The 23555-nt window shown below is 31.6% G+C and overlaps 1 protein-coding gene across 1 annotated transcript; it reads left to right on the forward strand.

Annotated features, from left to right (window-relative positions):
- Window positions 1-851: 851 nt before the first annotated feature.
- On the forward strand, window positions 852-22333 carry LOC134707114 (fatty-acid amide hydrolase 1-like). Its single transcript, XM_063566644.1, has 16 exons — window positions 852-948; window positions 3031-3264; window positions 6053-6166; window positions 6771-6827; window positions 8456-8617; window positions 9493-9761; window positions 10475-10515; window positions 10903-11027; window positions 11714-11839; window positions 13313-13407; window positions 15453-15558; window positions 15869-15912; window positions 16569-16608; window positions 16980-17091; window positions 18660-18799; window positions 19618-22333. Exons 2-16 carry the CDS (start codon window positions 3040-3042, stop codon window positions 19738-19740), a joined length of 1779 nt encoding a protein of 592 aa, XP_063422714.1. The 5' UTR covers window positions 852-948; window positions 3031-3039; the 3' UTR covers window positions 19741-22333.
- Window positions 22334-23555: the final 1222 nt, after the last annotated feature.

Genomic DNA, 23555 nt, shown 5'->3' on the forward strand with positions numbered 1-23555 from the left:
ACATATATACATTATGTATAGTGACTTCGTAGTTTAATAAGTTGCTGTGGATCCTTCAAGTGTTAGAGTGGATATGCCACTTTTCAGAAGGATTTTAGGGTGTCAGAGATACCTAATGCTTCAGGTGGTGAATTCCAGTCCGGCAGAAATAGTGCGAGGATAAAAAAAAAATAGAATTCTTTATTTGTTGATATTTGCCTAAATTTAAGTTTCCCCCTAGTACGTCTATCAGATATTGTTAAATTGTCCTTAGGAACTTCAACTAACCCCCAATTTATTTTATATAGCATAGTCATCTAGCTTTTATTCTTAAGTTATTTCTAAACTTTCCCATTCTAAAGATTTTAATTAAATTCGAAACTGTTCCAGGTGACATGTCTTAACATTACTTTTAGTCCTCAAGAGCTGAATTACTCCCAGGGAAAAGCCAGACTTTGACAATAAATTGTCAACAGCATATTAAAAGGAAACGGTTTTTTACACAAAAAAACACTTCCTAAAAAAATTAAACTCATTGATTAAAACATGTAATTGAATCGTGGGGAACCTTTAAAATATATCTAGAATTCCACTTAAGTTTCAATGGTGTTTTTTTTCAAAGACAAACTTAAAAATGACACCGAGCGAAGCGAAGACTTCAAGTTTTCTCGCATTTTTTGTGCAAAACAAATATGATGTCAAGTTGGACTTTTTACGGAATATTAACATGGTCGATACCATATCTGTGTTCATATTTTATAATTTTAATCACTAATTACGGCATTCGTCTCAACTCGGCCGATTCCGTACCCTCATTCGTCTCAACTCGGCCGATTTCGTACCCTCATCTAGCGGATTCTACCGAGGATTGCCGAATGTTAATTACGGTTCATAATTTAGATCGTTCCAGTAGGAAGCGAAACCGCAGTCTCGAAACCACAAAAAATAACAGTGGTTAGATCCATCACCGTTAGTATCAATCAAATAGAAGAAATGTTTGCAATTGTCATGTTTGAGTCTCACTATTAATGCTAAAAGACTATTCACGTTTATCTATCATGTCTATACTTACAGTCAACGTAATAATATGTTCTTTACATGACTGATTTGGTCTTAGAACTTGACAATATGTTTATTACCAATTTTGTAGATCCCTACTTAATTTTCATGATTTTACATCTACAAAGAATTTTTGAAACCTTATTTTAAAACAATCATACTAATCATTATTGGTCAACAATTATGTTTTGTTTCAAATATTGTAGACAAAACAAGACAAATACAGAAGACACTTCTGCTCATCAAGCTCATTATAAAAATTATATTGTATGTATCTGGTAAACTTGGGCTACTTGATCGCTGTTATTTGTACTAAATTAACAAAAAAACATCTTGTTTCTAAGACCAAATCAGTCATGTAAAGAACATGTTACTTTGTCCAAATCAGTCATGAAAAGAACATATTATTTCATAGACTGAATCAGTCCTGAAAAAAACACACTGTTACTGAGATTGAATCAGTAATGAAAAGAATGCATTGTTACTTCGACCAAATCAGTCATTTATAGAAAAATATAAAATCACAAAAATACTGAACTCTGAGGAAAATTCAATCGAAAAGACCCTAATCACATTGCAAAATCAAATGAAAAAACACATCAAACAAATGGACAACAACTGTCATATTCCTTACTTATTTGGTACAGGCATTTTCAAATGTAGAAATTATATTGTATGTATTTGTAAAACTTCGGCTACTTGATCGCTGTTATTTGTACTAAATTAACAAAAAACATATTGTTACAAATGACCAAATGATGTAAAACTTCGGCTACTTGATCGCTGTTATTTGTACTAAATTAACAAAAAACATATTGTTACAAATGACCAAATCAGTCATTTAAAGAGCACACTCTTACTTCAACCAAATTAGTCATGTAAAGAAAACATTGTTTCTTAGACTGAATCAGTCATGTAAAGAACACCTTGTTACTTCGACCAAATCAGTCATTTAAAGACCACACTGTGATTTCAACCAAACAGTCATTTAAAAAAATCTGTTACTTCAACCAAATCAGTCATTTAAAGAAGACACTGTTTCTTAGACTGAATCAGTCATGTAAAGAACACATTGTTACTTAGACTGAATCAGTCATTTAAAGAACACTTTGTTACTTCAACCAAATCAGTCATTCAAAGAACACACTGTTACTTCAACTATATCAGTCATCTCATTTATAGAACACACTGTTACTTAGACTGAATCAGTCATGTAAAGAACATACTGTTTCTTCAACCAAATCAGTCATTTAAAGAACACTGTTACTTAGACTGAATCAGTCATGTAAAGAACACATTGTTACTTAGACTGAATCAGTCATTTAAAGAACACTTTGTTACTTCAACCAAATCAGTCATTCAAAGAACACACTGTTACTTCAACTATATCAGTCATCTCATTTATAGAACACACTGTTACTTAGACTGAATCAGTCATTTAAAGAACATACTGTAACTTTAACCAAATCAGTCATTTAAAGAACACTGTTACTAAGAATGAATCAGTTGTGTAAAAAACAAATTGTTTCTTGGACTGAATCAGTCATGTTAAGAACACACTGTTACTTTGACCAATTCAGTCATGTAAAGAACACATTTTTACAAGACCAATTCAGTGATGTAACTAACACACTGCTATTTAGACCAAGTCACAAATCTATGAGTAATTATAAATTTGATTATTATTTATATTTTCATTATTATTATCATTTAGATAAAAAATATTACCAGTTGGTACATGTAGGTCTGAAACTACTATTTTTTTTTGTATTTGGATTTAATCATATTAAAGTTAGGCAACACTTTTCATTACAAGATGGACATTTCAAAAGGAAGTGCTGTATCATGTCACATGTGTGTATTGCAGCATTACATACAAATTTGTTTGTTTGCCTCTCCCTGCTGTTTTGAAATAGAAACTGGTGGAAATTAACTTGTGTTTAGAAAAAAAATGTTTTTTTGTTTGTCTTTATTTATGCCTGGTTTATTCAGTAACAGGATATGGATAGAATGATCAGAACTTTGTGGAAACAGTGGGATTCAGACAGCCCAAAGGAGAAAAAAATTGTTATTGGAGTCATAGCTGGAAGTTACCTTTCATATCGTGCAGCAAAATTACTTCACCATTATTATAAGAAATATGAAAACAATCAGAAAATTAGAAGGAAGCAGGAAGAATGCAGAGAGTCAAAAGTAAAACTAGAGGAATTTCTAATGGAGAAAAAAGTAAGAAATTATGTTTTTTAATGTACTAGTATATTTTTCAATAAAAAAAATTAATTAAGCAATCTTTGATTTTTTGATTGAGTTAAGTCTGCTAATTGATATTTTATCGTATGTTTTTATATGTTGTGATGTTATGCTATTGTTTCAGGAAAAAGGGAGAAGGTTTGGGCCCATTAAAACGTTTAATCCCGCTGCAAATGTTTGCACCTGTCCTAAGTCAGGAATCTGATGTACAGTAGTTGTCGTTTGTTTATGTAATATATACGTGTTTCTCGTTTCTCGTTTTGTTTATATAGATTAGACCGTTGGTTTTCCCGTTTGAATGGTTTTACACTAGTAATTTTGGGGCCCTTTATAGCTTGTTGTTCGGTGTGAGCCAAGGCTCCGTGTTGAAGGCCGTACTTTAACCTATAATGGTTTAATTTTTAAATTGTTATTTGGATGGAGAGTTGTCTCATTGGCACTCACACCACATCTTCCTATATCTATTAAAATACAACTGAATTTTTTAATGATCTTTTTCAATAAAAGTTATAGTCATCTATTAAAGATTTTTTTTTTAAACATTTAAAGGTCAACATGCATACAGTATATTCTCTTGAAAATAGACAAATATCTACATAACAATAGTATGTAAAGATAAAAACAATGCCAAATCTAGATATGTTTAGGTTGCAAATTGAACAGATTTTCTATTATCTGCACTTTTAAACCCAATTTTTAAATACATTGATTTTTTTTTTAATAATTATATGGAATACAATAAAAACAAAAAATCATCAAAATTACAATACTTTTTTCAGGCTGATTTAATGTTCTGTGGATTCATTTATTTGTGTGACTTCCAAATATCTGGAATGATGAATTTTTTTTTGTGGATTCATTTATTTTCGTGGCTTCCACGTGCACATATCAGGGAATGATGAAAGTTTTATTTTTGGTGAATATTTGTATTGAGGATTATGCCAAAGTCTGCAAACAAGCCCACAGTTTTTTTCCTTTTTTTAAAAATTAATTTGTGGTAAACCTATACCATAAAATTATCCAAGAATCATAATATATACATGTATAATAAAAATTATACCAGGACCAATAATGAATAACACATCAATGCAATGCATGCAGATAAGAACTAAATAAATGAAAAGTATTTAGAACCTAATTCAACTTTTCAGAACCTAAAGGACTATTGGTAATCTCATTGTTCATACACCAAGGTGAAAATAACTTTACCTCCCTGGTTGAATTTCAATTGTTTAGCAAGTTTTAAACCTATCACATTGTTTTGGCATACTCTTTTGAAAATAAGATTTTGAAACAGTGAATTGCAGGATGAGAATCCATCTAACGGTTTGTGAGTGACATTAGGGGGGAGAAGATATGATGTATTTAATGTAAGAAAGTCTTTTAATAGGTAATGGTTATCTCAGTTATTAGGAGATATTGTATATATACCCGGTATGTAACAGTGAATTTGTATATAATCAGATATTATGTAGAATCCCTGATTTTTCAGGGATTATGTACATGATGTAAAATCACTTAACTCATAAGTGATTATATAGAATCCCTGAAAATGACCAGTGATTTTACATAATCACTGAATATTTTGATAATTATTCTACAAATTCCCTGAAATTATTTTAGGGATTATCAATAATTCAAAGATCTTTGTTTGATGAAAATTAAATATGGACAAAATCATACTTTGTTTGTTCTTTTTCTTAGAAAGTTTAAGGACAGTAAGTTATGATTTAAATTGTGTAAAGATTCCTACCATCTACTATATTTCATACATATTGCACATCGTTATACATCAGTATAGATAAAAAAAAGTCCAAATATTTGATGAACATTTTTTTTGTGATTAAAGCAAAAGTAATAAAATCTAGATGTACAGTTTTTGTCTCAACTTGATGGAGTAAAAAAGCGAGACATAGGTATGCTGTTTTCAGCGTCCAGGACGGCGTCCAGGACGGCGTCCAGGACGGCGTCCAATGTATTAGTTTGAGATTAGGTCTAGTTTATGATGAACCACAAGTGGAATGTCAATCATATTTGGTATGCAGTTGTATAAGCATTGGCACATCTCATTTCCATGGAGATTATTTGGGCCTTCCCCCTCAGTCATGGTCTATTGACTTCAAAACTTTTGCTTATTTTACAGGTATTAGTTTGTGATTAGGTCAGTTTATGGAGAACCACAAGTGGTAGGTCATTGATATTTGGTATACATTTGTATAAGCATTGGCACATCTCATTTCCATGGAGATAATTTGGCTTTGCCCCCTTAGTCATGATCTCTTGACTTTGAACATTTTTGTAAGTTATCATGTATTAGTTTGTGATTAGGTCAGTTAGTGGTAGGCCAATGTTAATATTGGTATTCAGTTGTAGAAACATTGACACATCTCATTTCCATGGAGAATATTTGGCCTTGCCCCTCAGTCACAGTCTAATGACTTATAAACTTATCTTAGTTTACATATATTAGTTTGTGATTAGATCAGTTTAAGATGAACTACTAATGTTAAATCAATAATATTTGGTATGCAAATTTGCAAGTATTGTTTCCATGGAGATTACCTATACTTGCAAGGGAGACAGATTTATATAAGTTTTTCAAAACTTGTTTCCGAATCCCATATCTAACTTTATGTAACATTGTAATATTTTATCTTGTAGTTTTACCTTAATAAATACTGTTTAAACTAAACTTACATTTATAAAATTATATTGAAATTAATGTTAATTTCCAGTCACTTTAATTTTGTATGATTTAATATAGATTTCCAGAGAAGCTGTACAGAGAATAGTTAGCCTTCCATTTAATGATCTTCAAACAGAATTACAATCAGGGAAGATAACTGCTGTAGAAGTATTAAATGCTTATCAAATAAAGGTAATTTTTCAAAGTTAATAAGAATGAATTTATATGACAAAATATATTTAAATCAAAATTGCTTACAAGCAATTCAAACTATAGTCTCCAAAGCAATTTAAATAGATATACTTTTTAACAAGATCCTCTTAGAGTAATAGACTGGTTTTAAAAACATCAGATCTATATATTTGTCCACAAAACAATGGAATGAAATTACAAAGTTGCTTAAGATAATATCAGTCTCCATGATAACAGTGGACTGTAGAGGTTAAATATCATGATATCAGTCCATATGATGAATGGCCTGGAATATTGAGAGAAAATAACATGAAGTTCCCATGTACTGAAAATAATGGACTGTCTAAGTTAAATAACATGATGTCATTCCCATGCAAAAAATGAACTGTCTCCTCTGAATGCAGGAGTTTCTTGCTGCATTGAAGACCCATTGGTGACCTTCAGCTGTTGTCTGCTCTATGGTTGGGTTGTTTTCTATTTGACACATTCCCCATTTCCATTCTCAATTTATGTCATAGTAAAATAACATGACTACAAAATATCCATCAATAGAATTTATCATGAAAGTAGCAACCAAAATTGTATTTACATTTGTGTTTTTCAGGCACTGGAAGTTGATAAACTTACAAACTGTATCACAGAAGTAATATGGGAAGCTGAAGTTAGTACTGTGGAATGGGTCTCCTTTTTAGCTCACCTGACCTGAAAGGTCAAGTGAGCTTTTCTCATCACTTGGCGTCGGTCGTCAGTCGTCCTGCGTCCGTCGTCTGTCGTCCGTCGTCCGTAAACTTTTACAAAAATCTTCTCCTCTGAACCTACTGGGTCAAATTTAACCTAACTTCACCACAATCATCCTTGGGGTATCTAGTTTAAAAAATGTGTCCGGTTACCTGGCCATCCAACCAAGATGGCCGCCATGGCTAAAAATAGAACACAGGGGTAAAATGTATATTTTGGCTTATATCTTTGAAACCAAAACATTTAGAGCAAATCTGACATGGGGTAAAATTGTTGATCAGGTCAAGATCTATCTGCCCTGAAATTTTCAGATGAATCGGACAACCCGTTGTTAGGTTGCTGCCCCTGAATTGGTTATTTTAAGGAAATTTTGCAGTTTTTGGTTATTATCTTGAATACTATTATAGATAGAGATAAACTGTAAACAGCAATAATGTTCAGCAAAGTAAAATCTACAAATAAGTCAACATGACTAAAATTGTCAGTCAACCCCTTAAGGAGTTATTGCCCTTTGTACCTTGCCCTTGTACAAAAATCTTCTTCTCTGAAACTACATAGCCAAATTAAACCAAACTTGGCCATAATTATCATTATCGTATATAGTTTAAAAAATGTGTCCGATGACACCGCCTAACAAACAAAATGGCTGACATGGCTTAAATTAGAACATAGTGGTAAAATGCAGTTTTTGATTTATATCTTAAAAACTAAGATATTTAGGGCAAACCTTTCAAGATTTAAATGTCCATCAGAATAAGATCTATCCCCTCGCAAATTTTCAGATGAATCTGACAACTCGTTGTTGGGTTGCTGCCCTAAAATTGGTAATTTTAAGGAAATTTTGCAGTTTTTGGTTATTATCTTGAATACTATTATAGATAAAGATAAACTATAAACAGCAATTTTGTTCAGCAAAGTAGGATCTACAAATAAGTCAACATGATAAAAAATTTAAGAGTACCCCTTAAGGAGTTATTGCCCTTTATAGTCAATTTTGAACAACTTTTCGTCATTTTTGTAACTTGTACAAAAATCTTCTTTTCTAAAACTATGGGCCATAATAAACTAAACGTGGCCACAATCATTACTATGGTATCTATTTAAAAAAAAGTGTCTAATGACCCCACCTACCAAGATGACCGACATCAGTAAATACAGTAACAGGTGGGCGACACAGGCTCTTGAGAGCCTCTAGTTTGATTTGAGGTTAATAAACAATATTTTGTTTGCTGGGTTTGCATGTCGGAATTTTAGATACAGATGCTTGTATTTATGTTAAACAGGTAATTCAGGAACTGTCACTTCTTAGTATTCTATGAAGTATTGTGACATGACAAAAAGTATTATATGACAAATCTAAGAGATTTGAGAAGTTGAAATAAACATTGTGATACATGTACAGTTTTTGACAACTTTATGCAGATGTGTATTTACCACAAAAACAATTCAGACAAATCTAAGTATATAACTTAAAAAATCTACAATTATTTTATTAACATAATAATTTATATATAATTGTATGATTAATTGTTCCATTATATTTTGTTGTAGGAGATTGCTTTAAGTAGAGATTTGAATGCCAATAAGAAGGGTCCACTGCATGGTATACCAATAAGTCTTAAAGAAAGCTACATGATACCTGGTTATGATTGTACAGCAGGACTTGCTTTCTACTTAGATAAACCTGCTGATCAAGAGAATGTTCTTGTACAGGTATGGTTATGATTGTACAGCTGGACTTGCTTTCTACTTAGATAAACCTGCTGAACAGGAGAATGTTCTTGTACAGGTATGGTTATGATTGTACAGCTGGACTTGCTTTCTACTTAGATAAACCTGCTGAACAGGAGAATGTTCTTGTACAGGTATGGTTATGATTGTACAGCTGGACTTGCTTTCTACTTAGATAAACCTGCTGAACAGGAGAATGTTCTTGTACAGGTATGGCTATGATTGTACAGCTAGACTTGCCTTCTACTTAGATAAACCTGCTGATCAAGAGAATGTTCTTGTACAGGTATGGCTATGATTGTACAGCTGGACTTGCCTTCTACTTAGATAAACCTGCTGATCAGGAGAATGTTCTTGTACAGGTATGGTTATGATTGTATAGCTGGACTTGCTTTCTACTTAGATAAACCTGCTGATCAGGAGAATGTTCTTGTACAGGTATGGTTATGATTGTACAGCTGGACTTGCTTTCTACCTAGATAAACCTGCTGAACAGGAGAATGTTCTTGTACAGGTATGGATATGATTGTACAGCTGGACTTGCTTTCTACTTAGATAAACCTGCTGAACAGGAGAATGTTCTTGTACAGGTATGGCTATGATTGTACAGCTGGACTTGCTTTCTACCTAGATAAACCTGCTGATCAGGAGAATGTTCTTGTACAGGTATGGTTATGATTGTACAGCTGGACTTGCTTTCTACTAAGATAAACCTGCTGAACAGGAGAATGTTCTTGTACAGGTAAAACAAATTCTAAACACCTTTCTATGTTGTAGTTACAAATTATGTCTTGATTTCTTTGAATTACAAAGTATGTTTTAAAGTTTCACCTGATTGTTTTTATCTACCTGTTCAGGTGTTGAAACAGGCAGGAGCAGTACCATTTGTCAGAACTAATATTCCACAAGGAATGATGACATATGAATGCTCTAATCCAATCCACGGGGTCACAGGCAATCCACATGATCCTAATCGTATACCAGGAGGATCATCTGGAGGGGAGGCGGCATTACTTGCAGGAGGAGGATCTATCTTAGGGTTTGGAAGTGACATTGGAGGTAGTCTCAGAATTCCTGCTCACATGTGTGGATGTTGCTCTCTGAAACCTACTGTTGGAAGGCTCAGGTAAATTTAACTGTATTCATAATTTTTTGTTATATAACAACTTAAGATAAAAAAAAAAGAAGGTTCTAATTCTTGTTAACCCAAAATTTTAATCTTAAACTTAAGTGATATTTGACATATATTGAGGAATACTGCACCCAGCAGTATATCATATTGCAGACCCTTGTGAGATGAAAGTATGCAATGCATTATCAGTCAAGATGCATTTTATTTAACTCATCTATAATCCTATTTTTAGTATGAAAATAAGGTTGTGTGGTATTATCACAAATGAGGCAACATTCCACCAGAGGAACTGATTGATCTAGAAAAACTTGAACCTAATTTTGAGGACCCTGTTCAGAAATATAAAACATTTAATTGTGGTAAATTTAATAAAATGAAAACAAATACAATAATGTCAAAGACTAGAATTTAAAAGGCTGACATTTTTTTCTAAAATGAAATATATTTAAAATCCCTATATATTGTCAAAGACATATATTAGTTATACGTCCTTGATATTTTATTATAAGCTGATCTTTTTGTGTAAAAAATAAATTCATTAATACATTTTCTAGTTCATTATCTGAGATATGTAGATAAAGTTAATCATGATTTAAGCTTAAGTTATCTCCCTTGCAAAGATACAGACATTGAATTATTTGATCATTTATCTGAGTCCTATGATCACCTAACAATTTTACTTACATGAAACCAATGAACTTTTGCAGTGATAAAGGGCAGAATGATTTTGGAACTGGACAGACCTTAGGTAAGTTTATCTCAGAGAAAAGTTATATCCAAAGATACCAAATGAACTCTTTTGAAATCAATCTGTTGTGGCCTGTTGTCTATTTCTTGCACAAAGAGATTATTCTTTATATCAAACTGCATAAAAACCATGTGTTAAAAATGTTTAAAATTTATTTTTGGAATGGTAGGTCAGAACTTGTAAATTTGAAAGTAAAACTTTTATATGACATACCTCATATAACTAATCGGATTGGACCAGTTCTGGCAATTGAGGATTAAAGTCAGCTCAACATACAGATTGTTTATATAATATTTTGCACTTTTTTTTAAAACCAAAACCTCCATATTTCCATCCCAAAAATTGGTGCATGCACCAATTTACTCTCTTGTATAATTTTGATTTCAGTAAATGCTACACCAGGACCGATGGCAGCAGAAGTAGATACCCTGGTGTCCTGTATGAAGTGTTTACTGGTACCCAAAATGTTCCATCTAGATCCAGCAGTATCACCTGTTTCCTTCAGAAATGAGGTTATCATCAAAGCATTAAAATAAATATTCTTTCATTATCCTAATTGTAATAAGATGTGTACACAAAAGTGTCATAATGTCTGAACAGTGAAAAGTTGTGGGAAAAAACTTTAATTGACCTTTCTGTAAAAAGATAAGTATAAAAACATGTCATTGTTCTAACTGTAATAAGATGTGTATAAAAGATATAAAAAAGATTCATTGTCCTAAACATTTTTTTCTAAATGTAAAAAGATGTGTATAAATAAGTTTCATTGTCCTAAATGTGTAAAGATGTGTATAAAAAAATGTCATTGTCCTAACTATCCTAACCTAAATGTAATTAGATGTGTATACAAAAGTTTTATTGTCCTTACTGTAAAACAATGTGGAAAAAAATCTTTAGGGTTTTCAGTAGCACAGAAAATTTTGCATATTAAAGAAAATTATTTTTAGTAATAGGCATTATAAAGATCAGTAATACAAGCAGACACTTTGGATATTTTTTAATAAACTTACAGTTAAACATGGAACTTTTACAACGTGTGGTAGCACAGAAAAAATAACAAATTATAAGTAACAGTGGTTATGAAAAAAATGGTGGATAGAAAAAAATTGTGCAGGAATCTTTTCAGGTGATGACCTGATCTTACAAGACAAGGAATTCAAAGCATGTATTTAATAATATATTGTTTTATTCATTGCAGATATATGAAGAGAAACGTAAGCTAAACATTGGGTTCTATGTAGATGATGGAGGCTTGAAATCTAATCCAGCATGTCAGAGAGCTGTATTAGAGGTCAAGGCCATGTTGGAATCACAAGGTCACACTGTAAGTAATAGAACAAAATAATTTAAGTCTATTTTACTTGAAATTTAAAATATAACAGATATGACCATTAACTCCAAAAGTCAAAATAAATCAACAGGTGGATAAAATGTCTTCAAAAATACATCAGTGTCTGTATACTATGTCATGATCAAGATAATCCCATGTATAAACAAGTTTTGTATAAATTTAAAGATGACTACCAAAGATCTTCCAACAATAACCTCTAGAGATATGTTCCAGATTTTGGACAGGCCATGATCCAGGAAAGATTTAATTTAGTTTTGCAATTCTCATTGATATATTGTTACAAGCATGGCACTTTACAACATATTTATGCTTATACATGTACTTGTATATTTTATGAACAGCCTCAAATTATTTTGATATTAAACTGTTAAAGATTCTTTTTGTTTGACTCTATTCTAATTACTCAGAAAAAAAAGACAATAAGGAACAGAAGAATGTATTTCAATCAACAAAAAATCTTGAAGCCCTTTATATCAATATTTGAGATTTATATGTAACTGGATTTGGAGGTCTTTGTCAACATTTGAGTTTTGTATTTAAATGAATTTGGAGGTCCGTATCCACATTTGTGGTTTGTAAGTAAATTTGGAGATCCTGAACCACATTTGTGGTTTGTAAGTGAATTTGGAGGTCCTGATCCACAATTGTGGTTTGAAAGTGAATTTGGAGGTCCTGATCCACATTTGTGGTTTGTAAGTAAATTTGGAGATCCTGATCCACATTTGTGGTTTGTAAGTGAGTTTGGAGGTCCTGATCCACATTTGTGGTTTGTAAGTGAATTTGGAGGTTCTGATCCACATTTGTGGTTTGTAAGTGAATTTGGAGGTCCTCATCCACATTTGTGGTTTGTAAGTGAATTTGGAGGTCCTTATCCACATTCTTGGTTTGTAAGTGAACTCAGAGGTCCTCATCCACAATTGTGGTTTGTAAGTGAATTTGGAGGTCCTCATTCACAATTATGGTTTGTAAGTGAATTTGGAGGTCCTCATCCACATTTGTGGTTTGTTAGTGAATTTAGAGGTCCTGATCCACATTTGTGGTTTGTACGTTCACTCAGAGGTCCTTATCCACATTTGTGGTTTGTAAGTGAACTCAGAGGTCCTTATCCACATTTGTGGTTTGTAAGTGAACTTAGATGTCCTTATCCACATTTGTGGTTTGTAAGTGAACTTAGAGGTCCTTATCCACATTTGTGGTTTGTAAGTGAATTTAGAGGTCCTTATCCACATTTTAGTTTTGTCATTGCAAACAAGTTTTGGATGTTTTATACTATCATAATGATTTTCAGCTTAAATCATCTATTTGACCACAAAAAGTGTGTATACAAAAAGTTCTGTAGCTTGTTCAAATAAGATTATATGTTTTGCTGTTTTAAGAAGATGGCATGAAGTTATCTCTTTTTTTTTTTTAAAGTTATTTAAATCCAGGTTTATGTTTTTTCTGTAGTTGATTCCATTTGAACCAGTAGATATTTCCAAGATGACAGAACTGTTTATAAAAGCCACATTTGCTGATGGTGGTAAAAGTTTTGTTGACATTCTGTGAGTATTAACTCAACATTTACTGATACTGATAAAGTCTTTGTAGACATTCTGTGAGTTATTAATTCAACATGTACTAATGGTGGTAAAAGCTTTGTTGTTATTCTGTGCTTGACGAACTACTCATCAAATGATGAAATTACAACTATGTTGATGTTTGGCCAGTAAGTAACTTAACATAAATGATGCATTGATGTTCTATGAGTAATTGAATAGACAACTTTGAGTTCAATACATTTCCGTCAAAAACTTTGGTTTTAGTGAACATCATTTGTGCAGTTTGTAGTTTCCTCTCTTTCGTTCCCTTGTTGAACTAGTGGTTAGAAAACTATGATGCTATATTGCACAAATTATTTGGCAAATTGGATTCTCAAAATTGACAATCAGCACTGCTGTCATTAGGGAATTGTGATTAAGTACCTACAGAACAAACAATATTTCTAGTTTATCCCGCACTTTGACAATCACTAAGATGCTTGATTAACGTTAATAGTTCAGGGATACAGGCAATCCCCTCTATCTGGTAAATGATGTCATAAAGGCGTGCATAATTGATGAGTTTTTCTGGTGAAGGACAAACTCAAAAGTGGTCTATTTACATTAAAGGATGCAGTTAAAGCTATGTTGATGTTCTGTGAATAATAAACTTACGGTGACCTATAGTTGTTAATGTTTGTGTCATTTTGGTCTTTTGTGGATAATTGTCTCATTGGCAATCATACCATATCTTCTTTTTTATATTAACATTTACTGATACAGGTTAAAGTTTTGTTGATATTCTGTGAGTATAGTGATAACATAAAAAGCTTCTGATGTAAAAGCTTTGTTGACATTCATTGAGTTATAAACTTTACATTTATTCTGATATTGGTAAAAGCATGCACATTAGAGGGGCATTTACTGTCAAATTATTTGTCATTTATTTTATGCTTAATCATATATCCAAATTAAGAAGTCAAAAAGAGACAACTAACACTGCATGAACAGGTTATAATGTATCAGCAATTCATACATATTGTATAGATTAGACATCAACCAATTATCCTTTTGAATGACCTCTGAATACTGCTATCAGATGAGCAAGTGACCAAATATAAACGTTTAATTTCGTGTTATAGATTCATAATTCTTTAAAATCATTGTTTTAAAGTTTGCATGAATACATTTTCAAATGAGGTTAAATGATTGACTTGCAAGCAAAAAAATACATCAGTGATGTTTTTTCAGCTTATTTTGACCAAACCAAGTGAAATATAATGTAATTCATAGCTAATGCTTGTTTACAGCTTTTTTGACATTCAGTGTAAAGTGTGTAATTAACTCAATATTTATTAATGCTAGTAAAAGCTTTGAATTTATTATATGTGAGCATTAAACTAAACATTTATGAATTCTGGTAAAAGCTTTGTTTTTACATTCTGTACGTAATAAACAGATTATTTACTAATGCAGGCAAACGCCCTATATTTTAAATCTATATTGAGGTAGATATGGTTCAGAAGGTACACACTATCTGGTGGAAGATTGAATGATTGATTGATTGTTTGCTTAATATGCAATGGCAAATAGCTCATGCATATTCAGAATGATGTATTGAAAGATCAGAAGTAACTGTTAAAAAATATTAGTTATCATTATTTTATAAATTTTTTCTTTAATCTTGCTGACTGATAATTTTCTTTCTCCGCGGAGTCATATGATATGAAAATTATGGCTAGAAACTAAGAACACATGTGCCCGTTGCAATGAAATTAACAACGTTTTCATAGGTAAAAAAGTGATAAACAGATTATCATTGGTCATCCCAACTCGATTGCTTTTCTCACTTTCACTGTACTGGCTCCAGCAGGAAAAACAATCTCATTGAAATAATCAATGATCATCTATAAATATTGCTGATATGGAATGCTTTAAGATATTTATCTCATTACAGATCATCATGCATGATAGGATACTAAAATTGAGAATGGAAAGGGTGAAAGTGTCAAAGAAACCACATATATATCACTGATGAAGAATAATCTTAAATATTTATCTCATTACAGATCAACAGACCAAATAGATCCAACCATATCTAATACAATTATGGCATTTAAAATGCCAAAATGGTTGTATAAGATAGTTGTCATGGTTGGGAGATTACTCACTAAGGTTTGTACCTTTATTGAGTAAAGGATTGGACAAAATGAGGCTTTGACCATTATACTGCAAACAGTCTTATAAATCAGAATTTTATTTTTACGATTTTAAGTGGACCTTGCAATTTTGTTTTATGAAGGACTGTATCTTTCCAGGTATTTTTAAAATTGTATGAAATTTGGATATTATTGTGAGGGCTCTCTGTGGTCCAAATGGTTGGATAGTTATGTCAAAGAAACTACTTAGTAAATGCATCTATACCAATATTGTATAAAGCCTGATATTATTGGAATTTAACTGACCAAATTAAATATTCTTTCAGGACCATATGATGACTGTATTTGGAAAAAGTTTCCTCGGAGTGAAGTAAGTATATTTTGATAAAAAGGAAATATTGTCACTGAAGCATCATTGCAGTATTAGAGGTTGGTCAAATGTTAGGATGTTTGATCCTTTGAGTGGTGTTGTTTAAAGATCACTAAAATGTGGCTCTGTGGCTCAATGTTTTTACTCTTAATCAAAACTCCAAGCTCCCTCTAAAAGCTGATTTTACATAACTGTTTCCCAGGAAATACAGGTCTAGTTTGATTTTCACTACTGTTAAACATTACAGAGTTGTGTAAACTGACAATACGTCAAAATTGAAAATTTTGTTTCTTAGGTTATAGACATTAGTTTTCTATGAGGTAAACAAATTAATATTACTATCTACCATACATATCTGTTTAAAATATCTTTTGTGAATCAAGTATTTAGAAAAATCATAGCAATTTGGAATCAAAATGGATTTTAGAAGAAGGCTTTAGTCTGCTTTATAAAACTATTTATAAATTAATCAGAAGAACTACTTCAGTCAGGTCAAACTATAAAGACTAGTATTACTGTTGTAACTCACACATATATGTACTTAAGGGTTTAAACATATTTGATTTTCTGTCAAGTGAGTTGTGAGCAGAGCATCTGTTTAGTTATGTCAACTTTTTACTGATTATTATTTATGTTATTTCGTTTTTTTATTACAGATCAATCACAGAGTACTGGGACTTAGCTTTAGAGATTGAGGTAGGCATATCATGTCACATTCTTATTTATTATTTCGTACTGTTTTATTCCATCATTGTTAATTGTAATCTTTTAGGATTTTTCCCCAAAAAAACAAATATATTTAATACTGATTATTACACACCTTTATGATGGTCGGATCATGGGAGTTCCTCCATTCTGTATACTTTATTTTTGGGGTATTTTTGCTGTATTCTTTATATTTTTGGCCAATTGTTCTCCATTCTTTATATTTAAGCATTCCTTTATTCTCTATTCTATATTTTTCTTATGCCTATTTTTCTATATTTTTTATCTGTTTTCTTGAATATGATATTATATAGTACCCAGTAGTATAGAGCCTAAAACCATGTACTTTTATATTTAAACAGGAATATAAAACAGAATTTCTTAAGAAATGGAGAGACAATAAGTTAGATGCTATGATTTGTCCAGGGTTTGCTTACACAGCTATACCTCATGGCACAGTGCAGTATTTAACCAGTAAGTTTACCCCTATTTCACTTAGTAAAGTGCAGAATTGTATCAGTAAGTGCACACCTCTGTCCAATATTACATTGTAGAATTGTACCAGTACGTTCACACCTCTGTCCAATGGTACATTGTAGAATTGTACCAGTACATTCACACCTCTGTCTAATGGTACATTGTAAAATTGTACCAGTACGTTCACACCTCTGTCCAATGGTACATTGTAGAATTGTACCAAATACATCACACTTGTTTCAAATGGTATAGTGTTGAAAATATCCAGTAAGTTCACAACTATTTCCAACCATACAATGCAAGAAATATACCAGTACTGTGAAATCAAACCATTTTTCCATGGAACAATGTAGAATTATACCAGATACTTTACAGATTTTCCACATAGTATAGTGTACTGTAGTATTTATCGGCTAAGTTTACACGTATTTCACACCATATAGTGTATGTAATGTAACAGTAAGTTTACAGCTATTTCACAATCCACATCTAGTACAGTGTAGAATTTTCCAATTAAGTGTCCATTTATTTCCTGCAGTTATGAACCAGTAAATTGACACTTTTTTTAAACTATGTAGCAGGGCTTGAATTTAAGCTTTTTTGTGTACTGGCCAGCCGGACCATTGGACTAAAAATCTACTGGTCCAGCTCAAAATCTACTGGTCCTAAGAAATTAACCCCCCCCCCCCCCCCCAACCCAGTACAGTGTAATTTATTTTGCAGGTATTGGTAAATAATTTTAGATTGCGATGCAATCAGAGATTTTTATCGACAATTTTCTACTGGTCCACCGGACCACCAGCCGACAAAGTCTACTGGTCCAAAACAAATTCTACTGGTCTCGGACCAGCGCTAATTTCAACCCCTGTTTAGTACAGAATTGTTGAAGCAAGTTTACAGCATTTCCTTTTGCTTGCAAATGCTGAAAGTAAACATTTCAATCTTGTCTTGAACTATAAATCATGTAAATTTTCTTAAATATGATATCATATATAGTTATATGTACCAACAAAATCAAATTAAGTGATTTCTTTTGGAGTAAATGCATTTAGGTTTTTAAACTCTATCATAAAAAGAAGACATATAAAAAAAAATATGCCCCACCTACGATAGGAGCATTATGTTTTCAGGTCTGTGTCCATTCGTTCCTCCTTTTGTCCGTCTGTTCGTCCATCTGTCCCACTTCAGGCTAAATTTTTTGGGCAAGGTAGTTCTTGATGAATCTGCAGTTTAGTCAACTTGAAAACTTATACACCTAATGCTTATGATGTGATCTTTCTAATTTAAAAGCCAAATTAGACTTTTGAGATTTCACGGTCCACTGAACATAAAAAAAGGAAAAGGAGAGTTTTAAGTTAAAGTTTTTGGTCAAGGTAGTTTTTGATGAAGTTGAAGTCCAATCAATTTGAAACTTAGTACACATGTTCCCTTGGTATGATCTTTCTAATTTGAATGCCAAATTAGATCTTTTACCAAATTTCACGGTCCATTGAACATGGAAAATGATAATGCGAGTGGGGCATCCATTTACTTTGGACACATTCTTGGTTTTTTTTCCATTTTAGGTGGAGTGACTTATACTATCTTATATAACTTGTTGAATTACCCTGCTGGGACTTTGACAGTAACAAAGGTGAAGCAACAAGACATCGATAACTTTAAAGACTATCCTTCAAATACATACACAGAAAAGTTAGTTAAAGAGGTGAGCTGGTACAAAATACAAAAAAAAATCAGAACTGTTAAAGATAAGTGGTATTGGTACCAATATTTCAATTGTTAAAATGTTTTGTATATTGTCTTTTGGTCTTTTTGTTACAGTGAATTTGTATAATCAGGGATTATGTAGAAGTTCTGATTTTTCAGGGAATATGTATTATCACTAAAATCATTAGTGATTTGATATAATCCCTGAAAATGACCAGTGATATTGACTGAACATTTTAATAATTAATGTACAAATTCCCTGGAATGATTTTAGGGATTATCAGTAATTCAAATATCTTTTGTTTGATTGATAAAAATTAAATATAGACAAAGGTTCATTTTTTTCTTATTTGTTTTAAAGTGGACGTAAACTGTAAGTTATGATCTTAATTGTTTAAATGCTCCTACCATCTCTTTATATATGTCCGGGCTGTAGATATAGCTAACTTGATTGGTATATCAAATATATATTTGATGTACAATTTCACAGAGGTAATACAACAATGGGTCATACATTTTCATCTTCTGATAAGATGTATATAATATAAATATCTCTATTTTATAAAACATTTATCGACACAAATTGAATAAGTCTCTTGCATCATATTTACCAGGCCCTAAAGGCATAAAACTTTGCTCAGTGATCAGAGCACAAAAATCATGCTCGAAACATGAAATCCAGCAATTTGATTGATTGATTTTTAAGTCTGAGTACAAAATTCATGCTCGAAAGTTTTATGACCGTGAGGCCAGATGTCACAGTTCTTCAAAAAATTTAAATGTCAGTTATGATTTTGCTATATTGTTTATTTTCAGAACTGTAAGGACTCTGTAGGTTTACCTGTTGGTGTACAGTTTGTAGGTTTACCATATCAAGAAGAATTGGTGTTAAGATTGATGAAAGATGTGGAAACTAGTCTAAAAATGAGAAAACCTTAATTGACCGGACTTTTTTAGTTGATTCTAAGAATATTTGCTCAAATTGCTACCAAATACTGTTCAGGGAACAATACAAGGAAGATGGCGTATAAGTTATGGAACTGTTTGTGAAAAATGGACTTATTTCTTGAACCTTTACCTTTTGGAAGGTTTCTTGCACTTATATCTTAGACTGCAGAAGAAATGTTATTTATACTTATTCTTCTTTCATACATATTTTTAATCAGAATTGTGTTTTTATTGAATGAATTCGGTATTTTCATCTACATGCTCTACTTTTTTTCGAATTTTAGATTGGCTTCTTCACATTATTCAATTTGCATTAGAAATGCGTTTTCATTAATACTAACTAATTCCTTCATTTTAATTTTAAATTTAACTGTGGTTTTGACACTTTCTAAATTGTTATTCAAATTAAATTATAATATTATTAAATTAATTGATAATGTGAATAAGAAGCTAATGCATTCCGACAGTAAGGCGAATTAGTTAATTTGAATTGAATTAGAATTACATGTGAAAGCATAATAAATATACACTATTAATTTATGTTTTTTGATTGAGTTAAGTCTGCCAATTGATATTTTATCGTGTGTTTTTCTATGTTGTGATGTTATGCTATTATTTCAGAAAAAGGTAGAAGGTTTGGATCCATTAAAACGTTTAGTCCCGCTGCAAATGTTTGCACCTGTCCTAAGTCAGGAAACTGATGTACAGTAGTTGTCGTTTGTTTATGTAATATATATGTGTTTCTTGTTTCTTGTTTTTTTTATATAGATAAGACCGTTGGTTTTCCCGTTTGAATGGTTTTAAACTAGTAATTTTTGGGCCCTTTATAGCTTGTTGTTCTGTGTGAGCCAAGGCTCCGTGTTGAAGGACGTACATTGACCTATAATGGTTTACTTTTCTTTTTTTTTTTTAAATTGTTATTTGGATGGAGAGTTGTCTGACATTGGCACTCACACCACATCTTCCTATATCTATCTACTAATTTATAAGTGCTGTGTTTTATTACAGTATTTATTTAGAAGACTTTTTGCTTCTGGCAATAGCCTTTAAAAAATATTTTACCAAATTGCAGTTTGAATTCAACTCTTCAAATTTATCAATTGGTAAAACAATTAAGCTCATTGCTAAGGAAAGGTTGTTAGTTTGAAGCAAAAGTTGTGAATTAAGAGTAACAGTTACATTTCCTTACCTGTCATTCAAATTTTCAAGATTTATGTTTTCAAACATGTATCAATTTATGAAGTCAAATAGAGGTATTTTAAAGGTAGTAATTTTTAACTTGCTATATAATTGTCAAATCTAAAGTTTTCACACTTTTCCTTTTAAAATCTTTTCTATATTCCAATGAAACAGACATCGAATTATTTTTGAACATGTAATACTCATTAACATATATGTGTCATAAGCAAACATGTGTTGTCAATAAGATTCCATGGGAGATAATCTTATATCTATATAAATTATCTCCCTTTAAAACTTCATGAAAAATTCTAGAAACAACTATGTTTCTTTGAAGGGTTTGAATATTAATTGAAACTCAACTCAATTTAAGAAGAGATATTTGGAAATTTTAAACTGGACATTATTATAGCAATTACAAAATTACTATATTACCTTTCATATGTTTTTTTACAATTAACAGTACTTTTTTAGAAATACATCAATACGGTAATTATGAAAGATGAAGAATTGACATTATTTAGGTGTGATAGAGAACAAAGATCAAATTTAGGTGTGACAGTACATGTTTTAAAACACCCCATTGCTTCAAAACCTACAACTGGAATTTTTTGTGACTGTCATACAAGGAAAAGGTTTAGATAGCTATAAAACCAGATTTAATCAACCATTTTCTACATATGAATTTGCCTGTAGCAAGTCAGGAATCTCTGTTTGAGTTTTCTTCAGAGTTTAGTATTTTTGATATTTTACTTTTTGCTACCTATAAGTATAAGTTATCCTATTTTACCAGTTGATCAGTTGGAAAGATGAATTCAAACTGCAATTTTGGAAAAACTGCTGACAATCAATATTATTAAAGGATAAGCACTGATGTAAAAAGCATCCTTCCTGAAATGTTTAAATGGTACATATCAATTGTAATGTTGTGTTTTTAGTACAGTATTGATATTTTGATTCATTTTAGAGTTACATAAAATTGAAACAAGATGAATATATATTCAGTAATTAAATCTTTCTTCAAAAGTAGAAATATATAATTATAATGATCTGGTTACCTTTATTAATAATTAATGTAGGCAGAATAATACTTGCAAGCAATGATTACCTTTAAAATTATTTGGGAAATAGCATACTACGTTGATAAATTTGAATTTAAGATTGAGAACTATTTAATGACATGTGTAAAAATTCAGACATTTATATTTGATATATAACGGATTTCACTTGTCTTCTGCATCTATCTCCAGATAGACATACTCTATAAATTTGATATGTTTTGTTATAGAAATATTACTCATTTTGACATCTATTGTTGGTGATTTTTATACTATTGTTGATTTTAATGTAAAATCTATAATAATTGTTTTAGTGCCATAAAAAGTCCAAAAATATTGTGATTTACTTACGCAATGAATTTTACATTAAATATACATTGTATTGAGAATATTATGTTATTATGCCCCCTCCCCATTACAGAAGAATGTGGTCTCCTTGTTGGTTAATTCCAGCCACCAGAAATAATGGCCTCTTTGTTGTTTAAAATTCCTACCACTGAACTAGTGGTCTGTTGGTTTTAATTTCTAGCACTGAACTAATGGTCTCTTTCTTGGTTAATTTTTATCACTGAACTAGTGGTCTCTGTTGGTTAATTTCTATCATTGAACTAATGGTCTCTTTCTTGGTTAATTTAATTGAACTTATGGTCTCTTTCTTGGTTAATTTAATTGAACTAATGGTCTCTTTCTTGGTTAATTTCTATCACTGAACTAATGGTCTCTTTCTTGGTTAATTTAATTGAACTAATGGTCTCTTTGTTGGTTAATTTCTATCACTGAACTTATGGCTTCTTTGTTGTTAATTCCTCCCACCGAAACTAATGGTCTCTTTGTGGTTAATTATTCCCACCTGAACTAATGGTCTCTTTGTTGGTTAATTCCTCCCACATGAAAAAAATAGTCTCTTTGTTGGTTAATTCCTCCCACCTTACTCAATGGTCTTTTTGTTGTTAATTCCTCCCACCTAAACTAATGGTCGCTTTGTTGTTAATTCCTCCCACCTAAACTAATGGTCTCTTTGTTGTTAATTCCTGAAACCTGAACTAATGGCTTCATTGTTGTTAATTTCTCCCACCTTACTTTATGGTCTCTTTGTTGGTTAATTGCAATCACATGAACTAATGGCTTTTTTGTTGTTAATTCCTCCCACCTGAATTTATGGTCTCCTTGTTGGTTAATTGCAACCACAGGAACAAATGTCCTCTTTGCTAGTTAATTCCTCCCACTCTACTTAATGGTGTCTTTGTTGTTAATTCCTTCCACCAGAACAAATAGTCTTATTTTTAGCTCACCAAGTTCAAAGGGCCAAGTGAGCTTTTCTCATCACTTGGCGTTGGCGTCCGTCGTCGTCCTATCTGCCCTGAAATTTTCAGATGAATGGGACAACCCGTTGTTGAGTTGCTGCCCCTGAATTGGTAATTTTAAGGAAATTTTGCTGTTTTTGGTTATTATCTTGAGTATTATTATAGATAGAGATAAACTGTAAACAGCAATAATGTTCAGCAAAGTAAGATTTACAAATAAGTCAACAGGACCGAAATTGTCAGTTGACCCCTTTAGGAGTTATTG

Source organism: Mytilus trossulus, chromosome 2 (genome assembly GCF_036588685.1).
Source record: "Mytilus trossulus isolate FHL-02 chromosome 2, PNRI_Mtr1.1.1.hap1, whole genome shotgun sequence".
NCBI lineage: Eukaryota > Metazoa > Mollusca > Bivalvia > Mytilida > Mytilidae > Mytilus > Mytilus trossulus.